Source organism: Bactrocera dorsalis, chromosome 2, assembly GCF_023373825.1.
Source record: "Bactrocera dorsalis isolate Fly_Bdor chromosome 2, ASM2337382v1, whole genome shotgun sequence".
NCBI classification, from domain to species: Eukaryota; Metazoa; Arthropoda; class Insecta; order Diptera; family Tephritidae; genus Bactrocera; species Bactrocera dorsalis.
The window spans coordinates 101,179,914-101,196,536 of record NC_064304.1 but is presented as its reverse complement, the minus strand read 5'-3'; the positions used below and the strand labels follow the sequence as shown (position 1 = coordinate 101,196,536).

At 33.5% G+C, this 16,623-nt stretch overlaps 4 protein-coding genes across 10 annotated transcripts; 2 read left to right on the top strand and 2 right to left on the bottom strand.

Moving 5' to 3' along the window:
* Positions 1-189: 189 nt before the first annotated feature.
* Positions 190-4,998, bottom strand: LOC105226025 (glycine receptor subunit alpha-4). 5 transcript variants are annotated; one of them, XM_029550113.2, is made up of 9 exons: positions 4,686-4,997; positions 4,141-4,265; positions 3,477-3,660; positions 3,179-3,405; positions 3,011-3,093; positions 2,797-2,931; positions 858-924; positions 477-789; positions 190-395 (listed from the first exon to the last, which is right to left on the bottom strand). In XM_029550113.2, exons 1-9 carry the CDS (start codon positions 4,719-4,721, stop codon positions 246-248), a joined length of 1,320 nt encoding a protein of 439 aa, XP_029405973.1. In that variant the 5' UTR covers positions 4,722-4,997; the 3' UTR covers positions 190-245. The 5 variants fall into 5 exon arrangements, with proteins under 5 accessions (XP_029405973.1, XP_011203059.1, XP_019845759.1 ...); XM_011204757.4 differs by having other exon boundaries at positions 196-395; positions 468-789; positions 4,686-4,998; XM_019990200.3 differs by having other exon boundaries at positions 196-395; positions 468-789; positions 4,399-4,997.
* Positions 4,999-5,719: 721 nt separating this feature from the next.
* On the top strand, positions 5,720-7,506 carry LOC105226027 (pseudouridylate synthase 1 homolog). 3 transcript variants are annotated; one of them, XM_011204763.4, is made up of 4 exons: positions 5,720-5,875; positions 5,986-6,502; positions 6,574-6,844; positions 6,908-7,506. In XM_011204763.4, exons 2-4 carry the CDS (start codon positions 6,079-6,081, stop codon positions 7,431-7,433), a joined length of 1,221 nt encoding a protein of 406 aa, XP_011203065.2. In that variant the 5' UTR covers positions 5,720-5,875; positions 5,986-6,078; the 3' UTR covers positions 7,434-7,506. The 3 variants fall into 3 exon arrangements, with proteins under 3 accessions (XP_011203065.2, XP_011203064.2, XP_011203063.2); XM_011204762.4 differs by having other exon boundaries at positions 5,755-5,914; XM_011204761.4 differs by having other exon boundaries at positions 5,762-5,918.
* LOC105226026 (signal recognition particle subunit SRP72) lies at positions 7,486-9,981 on the bottom strand. The gene is made up of 5 exons (XM_011204760.4): positions 9,759-9,981; positions 9,299-9,672; positions 8,407-9,234; positions 7,815-8,335; positions 7,486-7,759 (listed from the first exon to the last, which is right to left on the bottom strand). Exons 1-5 carry the CDS (start codon positions 9,868-9,870, stop codon positions 7,630-7,632), a joined length of 1,965 nt encoding a protein of 654 aa, XP_011203062.2. The 5' UTR covers positions 9,871-9,981; the 3' UTR covers positions 7,486-7,629.
* A 261-nt stretch (positions 9,982-10,242) lies between these two features.
* On the top strand, positions 10,243-16,289 carry LOC105226028 (uncharacterized). Its single transcript, XM_011204764.4, has 8 exons — positions 10,243-10,692; positions 10,911-11,059; positions 12,548-12,949; positions 13,026-13,476; positions 13,548-13,667; positions 13,741-13,905; positions 14,008-14,116; positions 14,315-16,289. Exons 1-8 carry the CDS (start codon positions 10,611-10,613, stop codon positions 14,619-14,621), a joined length of 1,785 nt encoding a protein of 594 aa, XP_011203066.1. The 5' UTR covers positions 10,243-10,610; the 3' UTR covers positions 14,622-16,289.
* Positions 16,290-16,623: the final 334 nt, after the last annotated feature.

The window sequence follows — 16,623 nt, the reverse complement described above, 5'->3', positions numbered from 1 at the left end:
ACAATTTGTATTGGTGATTTAAAAATATGGTGACTATAATTTACTTACTTACGAGTTCTTTATTTCCAACTATAATATCGGTTAGTCGATATAAGTATGTACATGCATATGTATATGTATGTATGTCCTGACATAACTTTTTTGAACTGAGCTTTAATAAAAAACCCACGATAACCACTGAGGACTGCTCATACAAATTTTCAACAAACAAAACAACTTTTTCCGTTTATTTTAAACATGAACAACTAGAGAAAGGTTGTCCAGTAAACAATGTTCAGTATAAAAAATGAAAATGGAAAAAAGAAACGCGAAAATTTATCAATATAAATCGCTGTGGCATGTCCGTGGCAGAATGTGTCGTACTGTGGTTCAATTATCGACTCGCGATGATGATTCTAATAAGAAAACGAAACAGAAAGTGAATAATATCAAAAACATTCCAACACATTTAAATGAGTGCACTTCACCTTTCTCACCTTCATGTCACCGATATCGTGTAAATTCTCATCCGAATAGCCCTTCATGGCTTTCGTCGCCACCGGGCCCATATAGTTATTCACCACAGCGAATTCCATCAACGATAGGAATACAAATACCGAACACGATGACATCCACACATCGATGGCCTTGACATACGACACCGGCGGCAGCGATTGTTGTGATTGAGTATTTTGTGTGGCGAGTGTGAGTAGCGATGTGACGCCGAGCGTGACACGAGCCGGTATCGCTTCAGGTTTGATCCAGAAAGAAATCCACGACATGACCACGATCAGCGCCGACGGAATATAGCTGTCATGAGGGAAAGAAGCGTGTAAAAGAAGCGAAAATAAAAACTCATTTAACGTGGCGTAACTCACGTATGAAAGAGATGATAGCCGAGGCGTCGACGTAGATTGAAAACAATGGCCAGGCAAGTGAAGTTGCCTGCGAAATTTTAGAACTTTAATTAATACAAATTTATAATATTCAGGGGTGTTGTGGAATCCAAGACAGAATTGCTTAGCTGTCAGAATTGCAAACCAATTCTGATTTTCAATGGTGTCACAGAATCTGATTGGATTTTGTCTTTTCGAACACATGCAAAACCAATATTCGAATCAGCTGTCTACTAATGTGACGAAACTAGCAAATGAATACATTTGGAAGCAATCATACTAAAGTTTGTAATGAGTTCCGAATTAAAGAAAGATTTTAAGAGATAACATTTATCAAATGAATAAAACGCATTTGGGTGTTAAATTACCTTTCGTAAATCTTCTTTAAGGGGGAAGCCTGCTTTAGAAGCAGATATGTAGTATATGAGCGCAGGATAGACGTCGTATGGAATTGGGGCAAAGTTTATTATCTTAACCAAAAAAAACTAAGAAAAGTTAAGTTTGAACCTATGTTTAAACAACATAATGTTAAATTTGTTTGGTCAAAAACCATTTATTTTTTTAATTTTAAATTTTTTTTAGAATTTTACACTTTTTTTTGGAAATTTTCTTATATTAGTTTAACTAGAACATAAGTTATTAACAAAAAGTAATCTTTTTGAAGTTTTTTTCCAATAGAAATTGTGTTCTGCATACTGCCCGTCGTCCGACAAATGCCCAAAAAAATCGATTTCAAGCCTCTAATGCAGGCTTAAATATCCGCATTTTTTTTTCAAAAATTCAATAATTGAGGCATTTTGTGTTTTATGCTTATGTTTTCCCCTATAGAAGTAAAGATAAATTAATTCCAAATAATATAATAATAATAATATAATAAATCTGTGTGCGACTATCTTCTTGATTTGTTTCTGACAGCAAAACCGATAAAATTGGTTTCCGCGACACCCAAAACCGATACAAATTCTGTTTCGAATATCAAACCAATAATATCTGAATTCATGACACCTACTGCTTTTTTTGATCGGTTTCAATTCTGATTCCGACAACTATCAGATTCCACAACACCCCTGAATATTTTCTTCGAATTCTAAAGAAATCGGTATATATGTATATACATAGGGTTATAAAATGATGACGAGACGAGTTTAGATCTGTCTGTCTGTCCGTCCGAAGATGTGGCACGGCCCATTTTTTGGTGAAATCACATACATATCTCGGGACCGGCCCGACCGATTTCGACTAAATTTGCATTCAATCAATCAGTGGTATACTTCTCGTATTCCTATGTCACAGTGCTAAAATGGACGAAATCGGATTAAAACCACGTATATTTCCCAAATAGCACCACTTTCAATTCGATTTGATTTTTCACTTTTCAGTACACAAATCAAGAAGCAATTAATATGTATAACGGGATAAAACTTTATACTAATAAAGTCTTTAGAGTATCTCACCTTATGATCAAAAATTTTCCAAATAAAACCAAAACTGTTCAAGTCCGTAGGTACCGGTATCTATAGCTGACTTTTGACCGAAAATGGCATATACAATTGAAATTCAGAGAGAATCTTTTCCTGATAATAGTATCTCTGTGAATCAAAAATGTATTGAATCGGGTCAATTATTTCGATTTTCGAACTTTCGGTTGACTTTATACCGAATATGTGGGAGAATAAGTGAGTTACTTGATATTTTGAAGGACAAAAAAATGTAGGAGAATGTTTGCTTATTAAGACTATGCTTAGCAGACCGACAGCATTTGAAAGTCAACCTTTTTTACATTTAACCTAACGCAGTAAGCAACTGTAACGTTGTGTAACCAGAACAAGTTTGTGTCTTAAGTTTTTCGTTTTCATTTTTAGGATATTTTTTGTTTTTTTGTTTTCTCTTATTTTCGCATGCGCATATTACACATCCATACCTGTTGAATACTCAATAGTGCAATCGGTTGTATAATTGTTCGATATATCCAATTGGGGTAACTCGATTTCGGTGTTAACCACAAGCGGATCGGTCATATTCCAAATAAACACCAGGTCCTCAACCGTATGTGATACTGCAATGGAAGGTAAATATATGCACATTGTATTTATAATTTAATATTTTATAATATTAAATGTGCCATCGCCACTCACAGCTTTCAATCATCATGGAACAGATTTGTGTGTCATGCGGATAAGACTCGAATTTCATGGCACAGGACAACACTAAAGTTAACCTAAAAATATTATAATAAATTATTAAAAATTTTAATATATTATTTTTAATATTTCTTATAGCTTTGATATACAGTATATACCCACTTAGACATGTAGAGCAAGGTTTTATCATGGTATAACCACAAATAATGATTCGGTATGCTCATTTCGTGAAATGTGACTTTTTTGGCATTCTTAAAAAAGCAATCCGGCCGCCAAATGCTATGCAACCAATCGACATCCAATATACGATACTGTTCGCTCATGTTCTCTGGCAGTCGCAGGCGAGGATCACGCCAACTTTGTGCTAAGAATACATCTGTGACATATGTCTACATATAAGAAGTTGAACAATGCTATACAGACTTTTTGCATTTTTCGTAAATAAATGTCTATATATTACCATCGATTCCTCGTTGATGGAATCCAGTGATAACACTGTCACATGAAAGTAAACAACGGTCGGCTGTCCCAGTAGTTTTGGTGCACGATTTTTATCATAATTTTTCGATGGTATTGGCAATATATCGGGCAATGATAAACTCGACTCAATACCGGTGACTAATTCGGCGCTCTCTGTGACATTTCTGTAAGGTATAGATATTAATTGCATTTGTAAAATAATAATAGTTTTGTTTCGTTACTTTTTTAGATTGCTTAGAGCTTCTATGGTGACATGAACGATAAAGGAAAGGAAATATTTTGTTTACGTTTACTGTAAGGGGCCCTTAAAGGACTTTAACTATAGCGTTAATCATCTTAAATTTACAAGTTTATAAATTATCAACATATAAATTTTCTCACTCTATCAATCAAGCGCGCTATTAAAATATATATATTTTTTTTATATAACGCTGACGACATGTATGATAAATTACGGTTATAACAATTTTCTGCAATATTTGTGGTTAGCCACGTAATAACACACAATTTTCAAACTCATCGCACATACATACATATATTTATAGTTATGTATATGGATGTCACAGGCCGTCGCGTGTTTGAGCCCTACTTGGTGCTTATAATAAAAATATAGAAAAATTAATATTTTGAAACTCATTACTCACCTTAAACCATGAATACAATTGCACAGCAATATTGATTTTTCCAACAAACACAAATGAATTGCGAAAATGACTAGAAATCTTCGTTGATTCAACTGTTTAAATACAGTACGCATTTTGTAGAACGTCTGACGATATTTAAGCAAATTTGACACATTAATTAATATAATAAACATATACATATATTACAGCGCTATATGACTCGTTTTTTGTTTTTATTTTTTTATATATAGAAATATGCAGCATACATTTTGTATTTACCGTTAAGTAATTTCTGTATATTAAATTAAGAGGTTATAATATTCTAGTACTCAATTTAAAGCTATGGTATGCACTTTCATATATACACACACGCATTTATACACAAAAATTCGATATTATGACTTAAGCACTTTTTGGCGACATCATGTTATTTATAATTTATACTTCCTAAATGTACATATGTACATAGTTCAAATGCTATGCATTCCAAACTTATTTATATGCTATATTGTCCATATGATTGTTTTTGACATGTATTTTAAAATTGTAGATATTATTGAACGCACTTGGAATTTTATTGAAAATCGTTGCTGACACATCATCACTGCTTAATTTTACATACGCTGCAATTCGCCTCCTTCAATGCATCCAATACATGAAGTCGAAAAATTTCGCATTGTAATATTTCTCTTTGGAAGTGTTTTTTTATATTTGCGGATTATTTATTTCTAGCTAAATTATAGTTTGATTTGGCACTTAACGTGTGATTTTATGGGCAGGTGTGATAAATATTTTTGTATGGCTTCTTTGAGTGCATTTCGGCTTTGGATTTGCATTCTTGCATTTCGAATTGACAGTTGAGTTGTGATGGCGCTAAAGCGGGAACTAAACAACAACAAAGGGTCGCATGTTGCTCTCTATGCATGCCATTTTATTTTTATTTACTGATTATTTTTCAATCCTCTTTTGTTCTCTTTGGACCTTTATAAACGTAAACAAAATTAACGAATGCATTGCTAGGTATAATAAACAAAAAGAAACACGTGGCATTTACCGTAAATTTTTATATTGCACTATTTTCGCTCTGTATACGCATATATAGAGAAATAGGAATGGATGCACATACATACCTATAAAAAATGTTTAATAATATTTTTAATATATTCAAAATAATAAATACTTGATAGCACATTTTGTGTAACGGAAATGCGTTATAAATTCAAATTATTTTTTTAGTGCGCACACCTTTGCATATACGCATACATAGAAAAATATGAATGGATGCACAACCTATAACAAATGTTTAATAATATTTTTAATATATTCAAAATAATAAATACTTAATAGCACATTTTGTGTAACGGAAATGCGTTATAAATTCAAATTATTTTTTTAGTGCGCACACCTTTGCATATTCCTACACACATATGCACTTAAAAATGCATGCGTGAATTATTTATAATTTCACCCACCAACATTGTCACTGACGGCATTCAGCGCCATCTATTTGTGGCATAGATTGCGAATGCTTAGTACAGTGTAGTATTAGGGTCGTCATCGCATAGTGATGATAAGAGTTTGAATACTAAGAGGCAAAACAAACTATCGAATAATACAAGTCGATATAATAATTAAGCTACAGAGCGCAATCCCGCATGTGTTTACATATGCTACACATGCATTAACGTTCCACCACTGTAGTTTAAAGGGTGCCGAGCCGAGAACGCCTTCTGTGATTTGGAAACTTAATATAAAAGTAATGTTGATAGTTCATCGGACGGTCAATTTCACAAAGGCAGGTGGATTGACTGTGAATTTATGATAATACATACATACTAACCTAATAATTTTGTTTACCCTAAATAGCTGATAGCTGCAACTAACATAACGCTGTCACTCCCACTGTGCCGTACATTAACAACTTCATTACAACAACAAACGAAAGGATTTGCCGCGACTATGTCAGAAGCGTTAGACAAATTGGATCAGCAACAGGCACAAAATAAAGTTGAAAGTGCCGCCGTGGCTGAACAATTGAAGGATACAAAACGTCAGAAACGTGAATTAAAACGGAGGAAATGGGTTGACTGGAAGACACAGGACGAACTGGCCGGAGACACAAAGCGGCCAGCCTTCGATCCGGCCGATCGTGTTAAGCGAAAAAAATGTGCAATACTATTGAGTTACTGTGGTGCCAAATATTTTGGCATGCAACGGAATCCCGGTATGCAAACGATTGAGGAGGAACTCTTCAAAGCAATGCTAAAACACAAGTGGATAACAGAGGAAAGTTTTGAGGCGGCACAAGCAGCTTGCTTTCAACGAGCTGCACGCACTGATAAAGGTGTGTCTGCGGCACGACAAGTATGTTCGATAAAATTGCGTAAGTGATGACCTATAATTTATTGAAATAGCTAAGATTATTTTGTGATGGCATATTTTTCATTTCTGCAGCTGATTCAGTCGATATCAAATCTATAAACGAAGATTTGCCAGAAGAAATACGTGTTTTTGGGGTCGAACGTGTTACAAAAGGATTTAATGCTAAGGATCAGTGTAATGCTCGAACGTACACATACACACTTCCATCCATTGCGTTTGCAGATAGCACAGAGAAACATGATTTCGAGAGCTATCGCACTGACGCTGCACACTTGCAAAAGATAAGGGACGTACTGCAGTTATATGAAGGCACAAAAAACTTTCACAATTTTACGAGCAGAAAGTGCGTATTTTTACTGTGTTTATTATTAATATTTTTTTTTACAAAGACTTGTTTCTCATTTAGAAACTTTTTGGATCCTTCAGCGAAGCGATTTATCATGTCATTTACTTGCTCTGATCCATTTATTACACCACAAGGCTTAGAATTTCTCACGTTAAAAGTTAAGGGTCAAAGCTTTATGCTTCATCAAATTCGGAAAATGGTCGGTTTAGCGATAGCAATTGCACGTGGTAACACTGCTGTAGCTACACTGGAGCGTGCACTAGCCGAAGAGCGTTTAGATTTGCCAATGGCGCCTGGCTTGGGTTTAGTGTTAGATACCGTCCACTATGAACGCTACAATGAACGGTACGGTAGTGATGGTATACATGAACCGTTAACGTGGGCTAAACAAGAGGATGAAATAAAAGATTTCATTGAACGCTATATTTACGCTAATATTTACGAAACAGAGCATAAAGAGCGTTCCATGTTAGAATGGTTGGAGACTCTACCGTTGCATTCTTATGATGCGCGACGTGATGATATGCAAACAACACCAGACAATGAAGGCAGTGCAAATAAGCGAAATGATGATGATGATGAATAATTTATTCAAATCATGATTTGATTGATAAATGAAAAGATAAAACTGGAAGAAATTTTTAAACAACCTTTTTTAAGTCCAAATGCGTTTTATTTTATTAGAGCTAGTACATATTCATCAATATATAATGCAATAAGGTGCATATTAAAAAATTGTTAAAAGCATGTTTGTTGCCAACTTAGCAAATGCATAAATGCATTTAGAAGCGACCGCCCTTCTTCTTTTTATGACCACCTTTGCGATGTTGTTGACGTGGTCCTGGTGTTGGTTCTTGGTAAACTGGTGTGGCTGGCGAATTTTTTCCCAGATTTGCACGATTCGACATATCACTGAAATAATTTCATTTTATTAACTAAAAAATGTAAAAAAAAGCATTTTACTTACTATTGCTCAGCTGCACCACTTGCCATGCCCTGGGAACCCTTAATAATGTCCTTTGCACGACGGTCGCGCTTCTTACGAAATCCAGTGCGTTCGTACTTGGGCAACCAGCGCTCTGGATCTGGTGCTACTTCTGCATTATAATTCTTAGGCAGTTTTCCTTTACGTTTCCTATTACGATTCTTCTTTTTCTCTACAACCGGTGTACTTGGTGATGGTTCGATCTTGGCATTGGCGGATTTTTTAACTGCTTTTGTAGACATAACCCAATTAGCCGACTCTAATGCATCGATTTCGGAGGCAGTGGTCAGGGTTTCAAGCTTCGGTAAGCGTTTACTCAACTCTAAGGCACGTTTTGGATTAAATTGTGCATATGCAATTACAAGCTGCGCCAATACTTTCATATCATTCGCATTAAGCTTGAGTAATTCTTCGAGTGAACTGGCGGCAGTCTCAGAAGCACCCCCACGTAAATGAAACTCTGCGGCTTGTCGCCACATATCACTCAAATCTCCACTACTAACCTGTAAATAAATAAACATTAATTACGTAATTAAATATTTACACATTATTTTTATGTTTAAAACACACTTACATTGTTCATTTTATACCACTCAACAGCAGATTTAAGCAATTCAGATGCGGCGGGTTTATTGTCTGTGCCCAAATAGAGTGTTACCAGTGCAGATATGATACCTGGCTTGTACATTTGCTCGCCCAGAGAAAGCAACACATCAATTGCCTCCTTCCGACTACCTTGTGAAAGTAATAGCTGAACCACAGCGAATTTGGACGCGAAAGCATTTTCTTTATGCACTTTTGCATATTTATTAAGCAACTCTAAGGCCTCCTTCTGTCGTTTATCCTTAGTGAGTTGAGAACATTGTATAAGTAACGTTTGAAATTCTAAATCGGGATAGCTTTGCACCAGCTTCTGACACAACTGCTGCACTTGATCACTTGAGTTAGTAAGGAATGCAAGCAGACAGTTATTCAAGGCAATAGCTTTCTTTTGACGGCTAGTCAATTTCGATTCGCATGCGTCAGACATGGCCGAACGAATTTTCTTTTTAGAATCAAATACATTCTGATCTTTATTAATGACTATCGAATTATTGCTGGCTACAGCTACCAAAACGGGGTCTTTCGGTTTGTTGCGTAAACATTCAGCGTATATAATTGCCGCTTCTTTTAACTTGCCTTGCATTTGAAGGCAGTATCCTAATTGCACACGTATTGGTTCCAGTTCTTCACGCATCTCCTCTTCAGTAACACCGTCCTCCTCTAAAGTTTCACGACAAAGCTTCTCACTGGCTCGCAATTTTTTCTCAGCTTCAGCGTATTTTTGCCGATTAGAAGCAATACAAGCAGCATTGTAGTATTGCTCGTATGTCTCTTCGGGTAGCTCTGGTATTTCCTTGTTCTAGATTTTATATAGATTTTTAAAGTTAAATAGAAGAAGAAATAATACATAGTTTATATCTTACCTTATCTATAGCCAAGTTAGCAGCTACAGCACTTAGATTAGTACGACGTTCATTTTCGTATTCATCATTAGTGTTCTTGATGATTTCCTTATATGCATCAAAGCACTCCTCATAACGTTCCAGACGATAAAGCACTTGTGTGCGCAGCTCTTTTAGACTATCAGGCAATGGATTAATACCAGCATTGTCGATTGTTTTTAAGGCTTGCTCGGGTTTGTTCAATCGATATTCACTGTAAGCTTTTTCCAATACTAAACTGGAGGACAATTTATTCTTTTCTATGAATTTATATGCCTCTTCGAATTTGGATAATTGAATGAGGCAAACGACCTTGCAATGCAAAGCTGTTTGATCGTCTGGTGCAACACCCAAAACTAATGAATACACAACACAAAATATTGGGTTAGTTTCAGGCAATGTGTGTAGTGCTTTTAAATACAAACCAACAACAAATTCTTACTTCTATTTACTGCCTTGACTGCTTTATCGTATTCGCCATTTTGCCCAAATTTATTTATATCCGCATATGCAGCTTTTATAATGGCTTCTTTTTGATTTGGATCTTTAGACATTTTTTAACAATTCTAATATACTTTCAACTTATTTTCGATACAACATCAAAATGAAAACACACGAAGGTACTTTTCAACTTTTTAGTTCTTTGACACCTCAGCAAATCCAATTGGAATATGTCACAAGCCAAATACAGCATGACACATTAATAATGAAAGTAAAACTTTCAAAATTTGACTAATTAAATTACAGATGTTTAATTCAAAAATATTGCAATCAAAGATGTGATTTAACTAAAAACGTTACAGCAAAGTGAAATCAATTAAATTGTTATAAAAATTTTATGAAATTGAACTTTTATCTATTTCTACATTTTTTTGTGGTAACTCTAAATTTCTCTTTGGTCTGGTATCATTGACGCATATTTTACATTCTGTTTTCTTTCAATGATCAAAAATGTACAATTGATACGCAGTTGGAGTGAAAATCGTTTTTGGAAAAATTACCTTTATTAAATGCATATTAACGACTTCTTTAAATTGATTAAGTGAAAAGCTGCTTTAAACTTCAGTGGAGTGGCTGTCTTATCAGCAAAACCATATTTGAACTGCTCTAAAAGGAGAGTGACAAGTGAAATAAGGAAATCTTGTGTGATTAACAAAAAAGTGATTGTCACTAGCGCTGGCGTTAGAGACAGTGGAATATACGTAATAAATGTGAAAATAAATAATAATAATATCCTATACACATAGCAAAGTTATATAGTATATTTTTATTCAATAATAAAGAAAGTTTCAAAATGAGAACGGAAATGCCGAGCCAGAAACAGTGCATTCACCTTGTACTGCTAATGGCATTCGTATTAAGCACATTGGTGACAGGTAATAAACTTGGAGTTTCCCAGTATCCTAAGGGCCACATTTCTTTTTGTCATTAGAGGCAACATTACATTACAATATGATCTACCATTAAATGCACTAGGGATTTGTTTAACACAACAACAATTATTGCATATGAATCGATTTCCGCCCACTAAATATTACATTGCAATATTACATATAAAAAAAGTGTTATAATTACTTTTTTCTTCTCTAAAAAGCTGATTATGTTGAAATAAAAAGCACAGGATCGTCAGTAATTGGTGGCACTGTAAATTTCAGTGCTGTGCTTTACGATGATGGTCAAGTCGCGAGTACAGGAGATTACATGTTCAACTGGGAGGATAATACACCAGCTGCTAATAATGTGGTAAGCATAGACTCAACATATGCAAACAAACTTTACCAACTTTGTAGATGACGAGAACAAGCAAAAAGTTATTTTTATTGAATACTAACTATCTAGAGAAAAAAAAATGTCGTCTCTCAACTGTTTTGGTATGACTAATGCTGCAAAGTATTGCATTGTTTTGGTTTTTTCTCCATTTATTATATCTTTACGTACTACAGCAGGTATATACTTCTATATGTGTATTTGTTAATAATACTGAGAAAAGTATAGGGTTCTTATCTTCTTTTGGAAGGAGCATTTTTAATTCGAACTTTGCGGTTTTAGTACTTATATATTTGCTATTTTTATAATACGTAGAAATAATGACTTCCATTTAATACAATTAGTTAAATAAGATGAATTACGTATACATAGTATATGTACATATGTAGGTATTAAAAAAATTTTCTTCACTAATTTATAAATTTGGTTCATTACTTTTGTATGTATACCTATGTATTTATGCCACTTGAAATATTCATACCATCTTTAAGATTCCACTCTTCTGACGAACATTTTATAAGCCGATATTTGCTATAAAAAAAATTAAATGCATTTTAATATGGAATGACGTATTTAAGCAAACTTCAGTTTATTCAGCTGTCTTAAATGAATAATTGTTGGTACTTCTGTAATAACATTTCGAAATTCGATAACGCAGTAAGATTATATGGAATATATGTGAAAATGTATGCATGCAAATAATTTCGAAATAAAAAATAAAAATACTATTTGCACACTTGTTTTTAAAAGAAATAACGGCAAAAAATGGGGTTTTCATACAAATATACTTTTGTAATGAATTTTGCAATTCAATTGACATTCTAACTGACTTATTTATGGTTTTTTATTAATTTAATTTATTTGCTTCTCAACCACAATGCCATTTTTCCTATTTTTATGCAAATTAAATGACTATTAATTCAATAAAAATGCATTGTATATATTTATAAAGTATGTACATACATATGTAATATTCTTTATCATGAATTCCGTGTCGGTTAATTTATAAAACCTTTTATAAGCATCACATGTGTGCATGCACACTACTCATTCATTCATACAGTGAAACATTTTTTAATTCATTATTTAAATATGTAGAGTTATTCATTTTAAGTAGCTTGAATGACCTTTGTAGACCTACGGTTTACAGAAATTTTTGAATTGTGGACATTATAATCAATTTCACTTTTTTGCAAGCAAAAATAAAACATTATAAATATTTAAAAACATGCATACATATGGACATATTAATGTATTATATATATGTACATGTACATAAATATATATTTACCAAATATGTATGTAACATATAGATATTTTTTTTTGAGAACATAATATTGAGTTATAAGTATATAAGTTTTTTTTAATCTCTAAAAAGGGATATTTTCATATTTTTCCTTTAAAAACAATATAATTTTATTTTTAAATTTCTCGTATTATGTTTTTTCTTCTTCAAATTTATAGAAAATCAATACAAAATATCCCTACAGCAATTGGTCCGTAACATATCCGATGAATACAAGCAAGCCTGGTGATTATCGGGTCACATTAAAAGTCGATAAAAATTATATATTATGGATAAATATAGCAACGAATCACATTGATTTCAAATTGGATGACTCCCTCGGCGGTGATATGCTGCTGCTGCAAAACGATACCAAACCAAGAAAAAATTTTATTTCTACCGCAAAGCCGGTCAATCACACAATACAGTTGCGGCCAAACGATGCCAAGTTAATCGCGGACAAAGCCTACGAAGTACACACTTATTGGTTCAGAAATTGTACTTACATTGGTGTTATCAATGGACTTAGTTACGTAGCGCAATATACTGAACCTGATCAATATTATAAAATTGAAGCTTTGGTAAGTGCATTCTTGTAGATACGGCTTTGAATTGTATTTAAGATTGTTTTTGTTTGTCCCACTTTTATTTTAATAGGTCGTGGCGAGTTTCGAGAAACCACCTGAACCTATAACTACAACAACGACGACAACAACAACAACAACACCAATACCTACAACCACACCGGCAACAACCACCACCACCCATAAACCGAACAATGATACAACAACAAAAACTCCAACAGTAAATCCTACTACTCTGACGCCAAGACAAAGGCGACGTCGCGGTGCAGCTGCACCGATACCATTAACGTCACTACCTGCGCAGCAAGCATTGACTGTGAACACAACCGTAACTGATCAGATGCACGATGCCGTTGCTTTAAATACTACAACAAAAGCAGCATCCAAAAAAGTCGATTTACCCATACTTATGTCACCATTGGTGATGGATGGCGAACCACCCTACAATTGTGTCACTGGGCAATTAATTGGACATGGTCCCAAAAATCTAACCGGCCTATTTAAACATTACGTGGAATCAAAAGGTGCGCTTTTACTATATTATTATCTTATTTTTTTAAACAACCTAATAAATATTTTTATTTTAATTCCATAGCTCCCGTTTCGGACTTCAAGGCTAACGGTCAAAATTGGTTACAACGCGGTGATATGATGCGCCTACAAGTGAATTGCAAAGGCTCACCTTCACTTGAGATGTGTATTCAGGTCTTCAACGGTTCGTAAAAGTGCCATGGAATTGGGTTTTAGCATTGTAATAAAACTGATATTTCCTTTTTTATATGCTATAGCTCCATATAATGCCACCGGCAACGAGACTTGCCGTTACTATTTCCCACTCGAGAAATGCGAATACAATTACACGCGCTTTTTCTACGAGAGCAAAACAGTTTTATTTTTCATACGCAATGAAGTGTCTGAGAAGCTGAATCAGGTCACAATTAATATATACGAAGGTACATGATAACCGCTCGCTTATAATCTAAGCTGATAATATTAGTATAAAAATATATAAATGTTTATTTAAATATGAAATCTTTCTTTATATTTTTTTTTAGCAAAAGTGCAATCGCAATTGTCTGTTGTGGTGGTGCCGGTGTCATTCACTTTAATCGCTGTAATTCTAATCGTTTTCGGTGTCTCATATTATTTGCAATCGCGAAATCGGTGAGTACACATTCAGTTTGTTTTTATTGCGAAATTAAAGCAAAGGACGATTAAGGTTAAGGTTCAATTTCGCACTAGTGTATAAATTAATTATTTAATCAAATACAGGCACATTCCCTATAATTCAACACATTTGTTAGTCAACTGCAATATTTATCCATTTAATCATTATTAATTTGTATACATTTTTACCCACAGTTTCACAGTGGAAGTGGCCGATTTCAATTTTGGCGAGACACAATCTGTTGATATGGAGTATAAAACATTTCAGCAGCGTCTTATCGACAGCATACGTGAAGTGTGGCCTAGGCAACGGCGCTACTCCGAATTCAATTCGGACATGGAGCCGGAATTTGATCACAGTGGTCGCATTGGTGGCGCCTTTGATAACAGTGAGCAGAGGCCCAACGTTGCTGACGAGGAAAATGAAAATAATGCAACAACTAGCGCTGGAAGTGGCAATACTACTATAGATAGCAATCTCAGATATAATGCATTGACTTAAGTTTTGAAGATCGTAGAAATTAGGTTTTAGAATTTATACAAATTTTGAAAAGCATTTTTGTTTCTTATTTTTACGTTTTGAATATGCACCGAAAGTCAGTTCAAAGTCGTTTGAATCTTCATTTCTAATTTGTGATTACGTATTTATAACGAGCTGTAAATACACAATGGTATTTGTGTATTTCAAAGTATTTTTTTTTGTTTTTGAATTGGATTAGTTACAACATGTATTGCTTTTTATTTATGTTTTTTTTTTGTTTTGTGCTTAGGGTATATTTTTTGTATTCACCCGTATATTTAATTTTGTATATATGAATTCACGTACTGTTTATTGAACGCATGCAACTAACTATATGAAAATTGTGCATGCATTTTGTTATTATATTACGAAACTACAAGCACTAAGCATATAACGCTACACACTCATCAAAAAGTATACATATTAAAAATTGTTAAGAAAATTAGAAAGGAAAAAAATTTCAATTCCCATATTTGCCAAACCGTATAAAGTCCAATAAATGTAAAATTTGTAATGAGAAAATTTAATACCAAAATGTTCGTACAAAAAATTTGGCAATTATTACTTTTTTATGGAGATTCCTCTTGGTGTAAGACTGTAACATTCTTAGCAGGCAAGCGATATAGGTGTTATAAATAGGTAATTAGAAGCATATGCAGAAATGAAATATGACGATGTCTACAACTAAAGCTGCAACTCGTTGAAAGCATACAAATACATATGTATATGAAGCTTACAACCTTTGTTCTTTAAATGCTGTGCAATGATGGCTTAAGGAAAAGGTTACTCGCTGAAAATATGTCAGTATACTTTACAATATTTCTACTTCGCTTATTTTTACTGAATTTATTAAACACATTCGCTATTGTGGTATATTTGATTGTGATAATTGATGAAAAAAAAATTTATTGAAATATACTTTATAAAATATTTTATGCAGTGCTCGATACACAAATACATCACGAAATAATACAAATTTACATTGTATACTGAAACACAACTATTAACTATAGAAAAAATTTCAAAAATTCTAAATATTTTTGCAACTTTGGGCTATCCACTTTTTTGCTACAACAAACGATTATGATTTCATGTTATGTATGAGGAAAAGGCATATTATACATATATCCATTGCAATATGTTAAAATAGTTTGAGTCGACTTAATGCGCGCATGGTATTTTAACCTAAACTATGACTTAACAGCGGAAGCTTTATATTGCGTTAAAACATAGATAAAACATGTTTCCAGATTCCCACTAGAAAACGAGTAACTATTTAGTTTAAGTCGAATTAAGCTACTTTAACATGTCTGCATAATAATATATATATATAAATACGAATTGTTGAATATAAGCAAAACGATAGTATTAAATTATTTAAAAGTTGTATAATTAAAAGTTTCTGAAATTACGTCTTAATACATAAGAAAGGAGAACCCGAGAACTCTCGAAATCATTTCTACTATTCGTGCAATTATAGAAATTAAAACTTACGTCTTTAATACTTGAAATTCATAAGATCAGCACGCATATATAGTATGTATATGCACACACATACATACGCATACACAAATCGTTACAATTGTAAATAAAATATCCATTATACAAGCATTCAATAAATGCTTTTTAAATATTAAAATAAAAAAAAAATATTTTCTTTACTTCAGTTCGATTTATGGGTAAGCATTTAATAAATAAAACAATGAAAAAACTTCAATTTCAGCTGCACCGAAATTATAATACCCTTCACGAATACTAAATATTACTTACAAGAACTTGATTTTGATCGGTCCGTTGACATACAAGCTGTATGCTTTTGAGTACACAGTTGCAAACAAAAACATGCGAAATTTCATGAAGATATCTCGCAAATGAGAAAGTTTTTCATACAAGCATTAAATTGCGATCGTTCAGTTTGTACAGCAGCTATACGCAACAATTCGATATTGGTTCCGAGCAGCTTCTGCAGGAGAAAAGGACGTAT

Excerpts from the sequence above, each read along its gene's own strand:
- LOC105226025 (XM_011204755.4), bottom strand. The coding sequence starts at position 4,319 with ATGTATATGTTTATTATATTAATTAATGTGTCAAATTTGCTTAAATAT. Across the intron at positions 2,932-3,010 it reads TTCCATGATGATTGAAAGCT|TATCACATACGGTTGAGGAC; the intron begins GTGAGTGGCGAT and ends CTTCCATTGCAG. Across the intron at positions 925-2,796 it reads CACTATTGAGTATTCAACAG|GCAACTTCACTTGCCTGGCC; the intron begins GTATGGATGTGT and ends AAAATTTCGCAG.
- LOC105226027 (XM_011204762.4), top strand. The coding sequence starts at position 5,879 with ATGTTGATAGTTCATCGGACGGTCAATTTCACAAAG. Across the intron at positions 5,915-5,985 it reads GGACGGTCAATTTCACAAAG|CTGATAGCTGCAACTAACAT; the intron begins GCAGGTGGATTG and ends TACCCTAAATAG. Across the intron at positions 6,845-6,907 it reads CACAATTTTACGAGCAGAAA|AAACTTTTTGGATCCTTCAG; the intron begins GTGCGTATTTTT and ends TTTCTCATTTAG.
- LOC105226026 (XM_011204760.4), bottom strand. The coding sequence starts at position 9,870 with ATGTCTAAAGATCCAAATCAAAAAGAAGCCATTATAAAAGCTGCATAT. Across the intron at positions 8,336-8,406 it reads AGTGGTATAAAATGAACAAT|GTTAGTAGTGGAGATTTGAG; the intron begins GTAAGTGTGTTT and ends ATTTATTTACAG. Across the intron at positions 7,760-7,814 it reads AGTGGTGCAGCTGAGCAATA|TGATATGTCGAATCGTGCAA; the intron begins GTAAGTAAAATG and ends AAATTATTTCAG.
- LOC105226028 (XM_011204764.4), top strand. The coding sequence starts at position 10,611 with ATGAGAACGGAAATGCCGAGCCAGAAACAGTGCATTCACCTTGTACTG. Across the intron at positions 13,668-13,740 it reads GTGTATTCAGGTCTTCAACG|CTCCATATAATGCCACCGGC; the intron begins GTTCGTAAAAGT and ends TATATGCTATAG. Across the intron at positions 13,906-14,007 it reads CACAATTAATATATACGAAG|CAAAAGTGCAATCGCAATTG; the intron begins GTACATGATAAC and ends ATTTTTTTTTAG.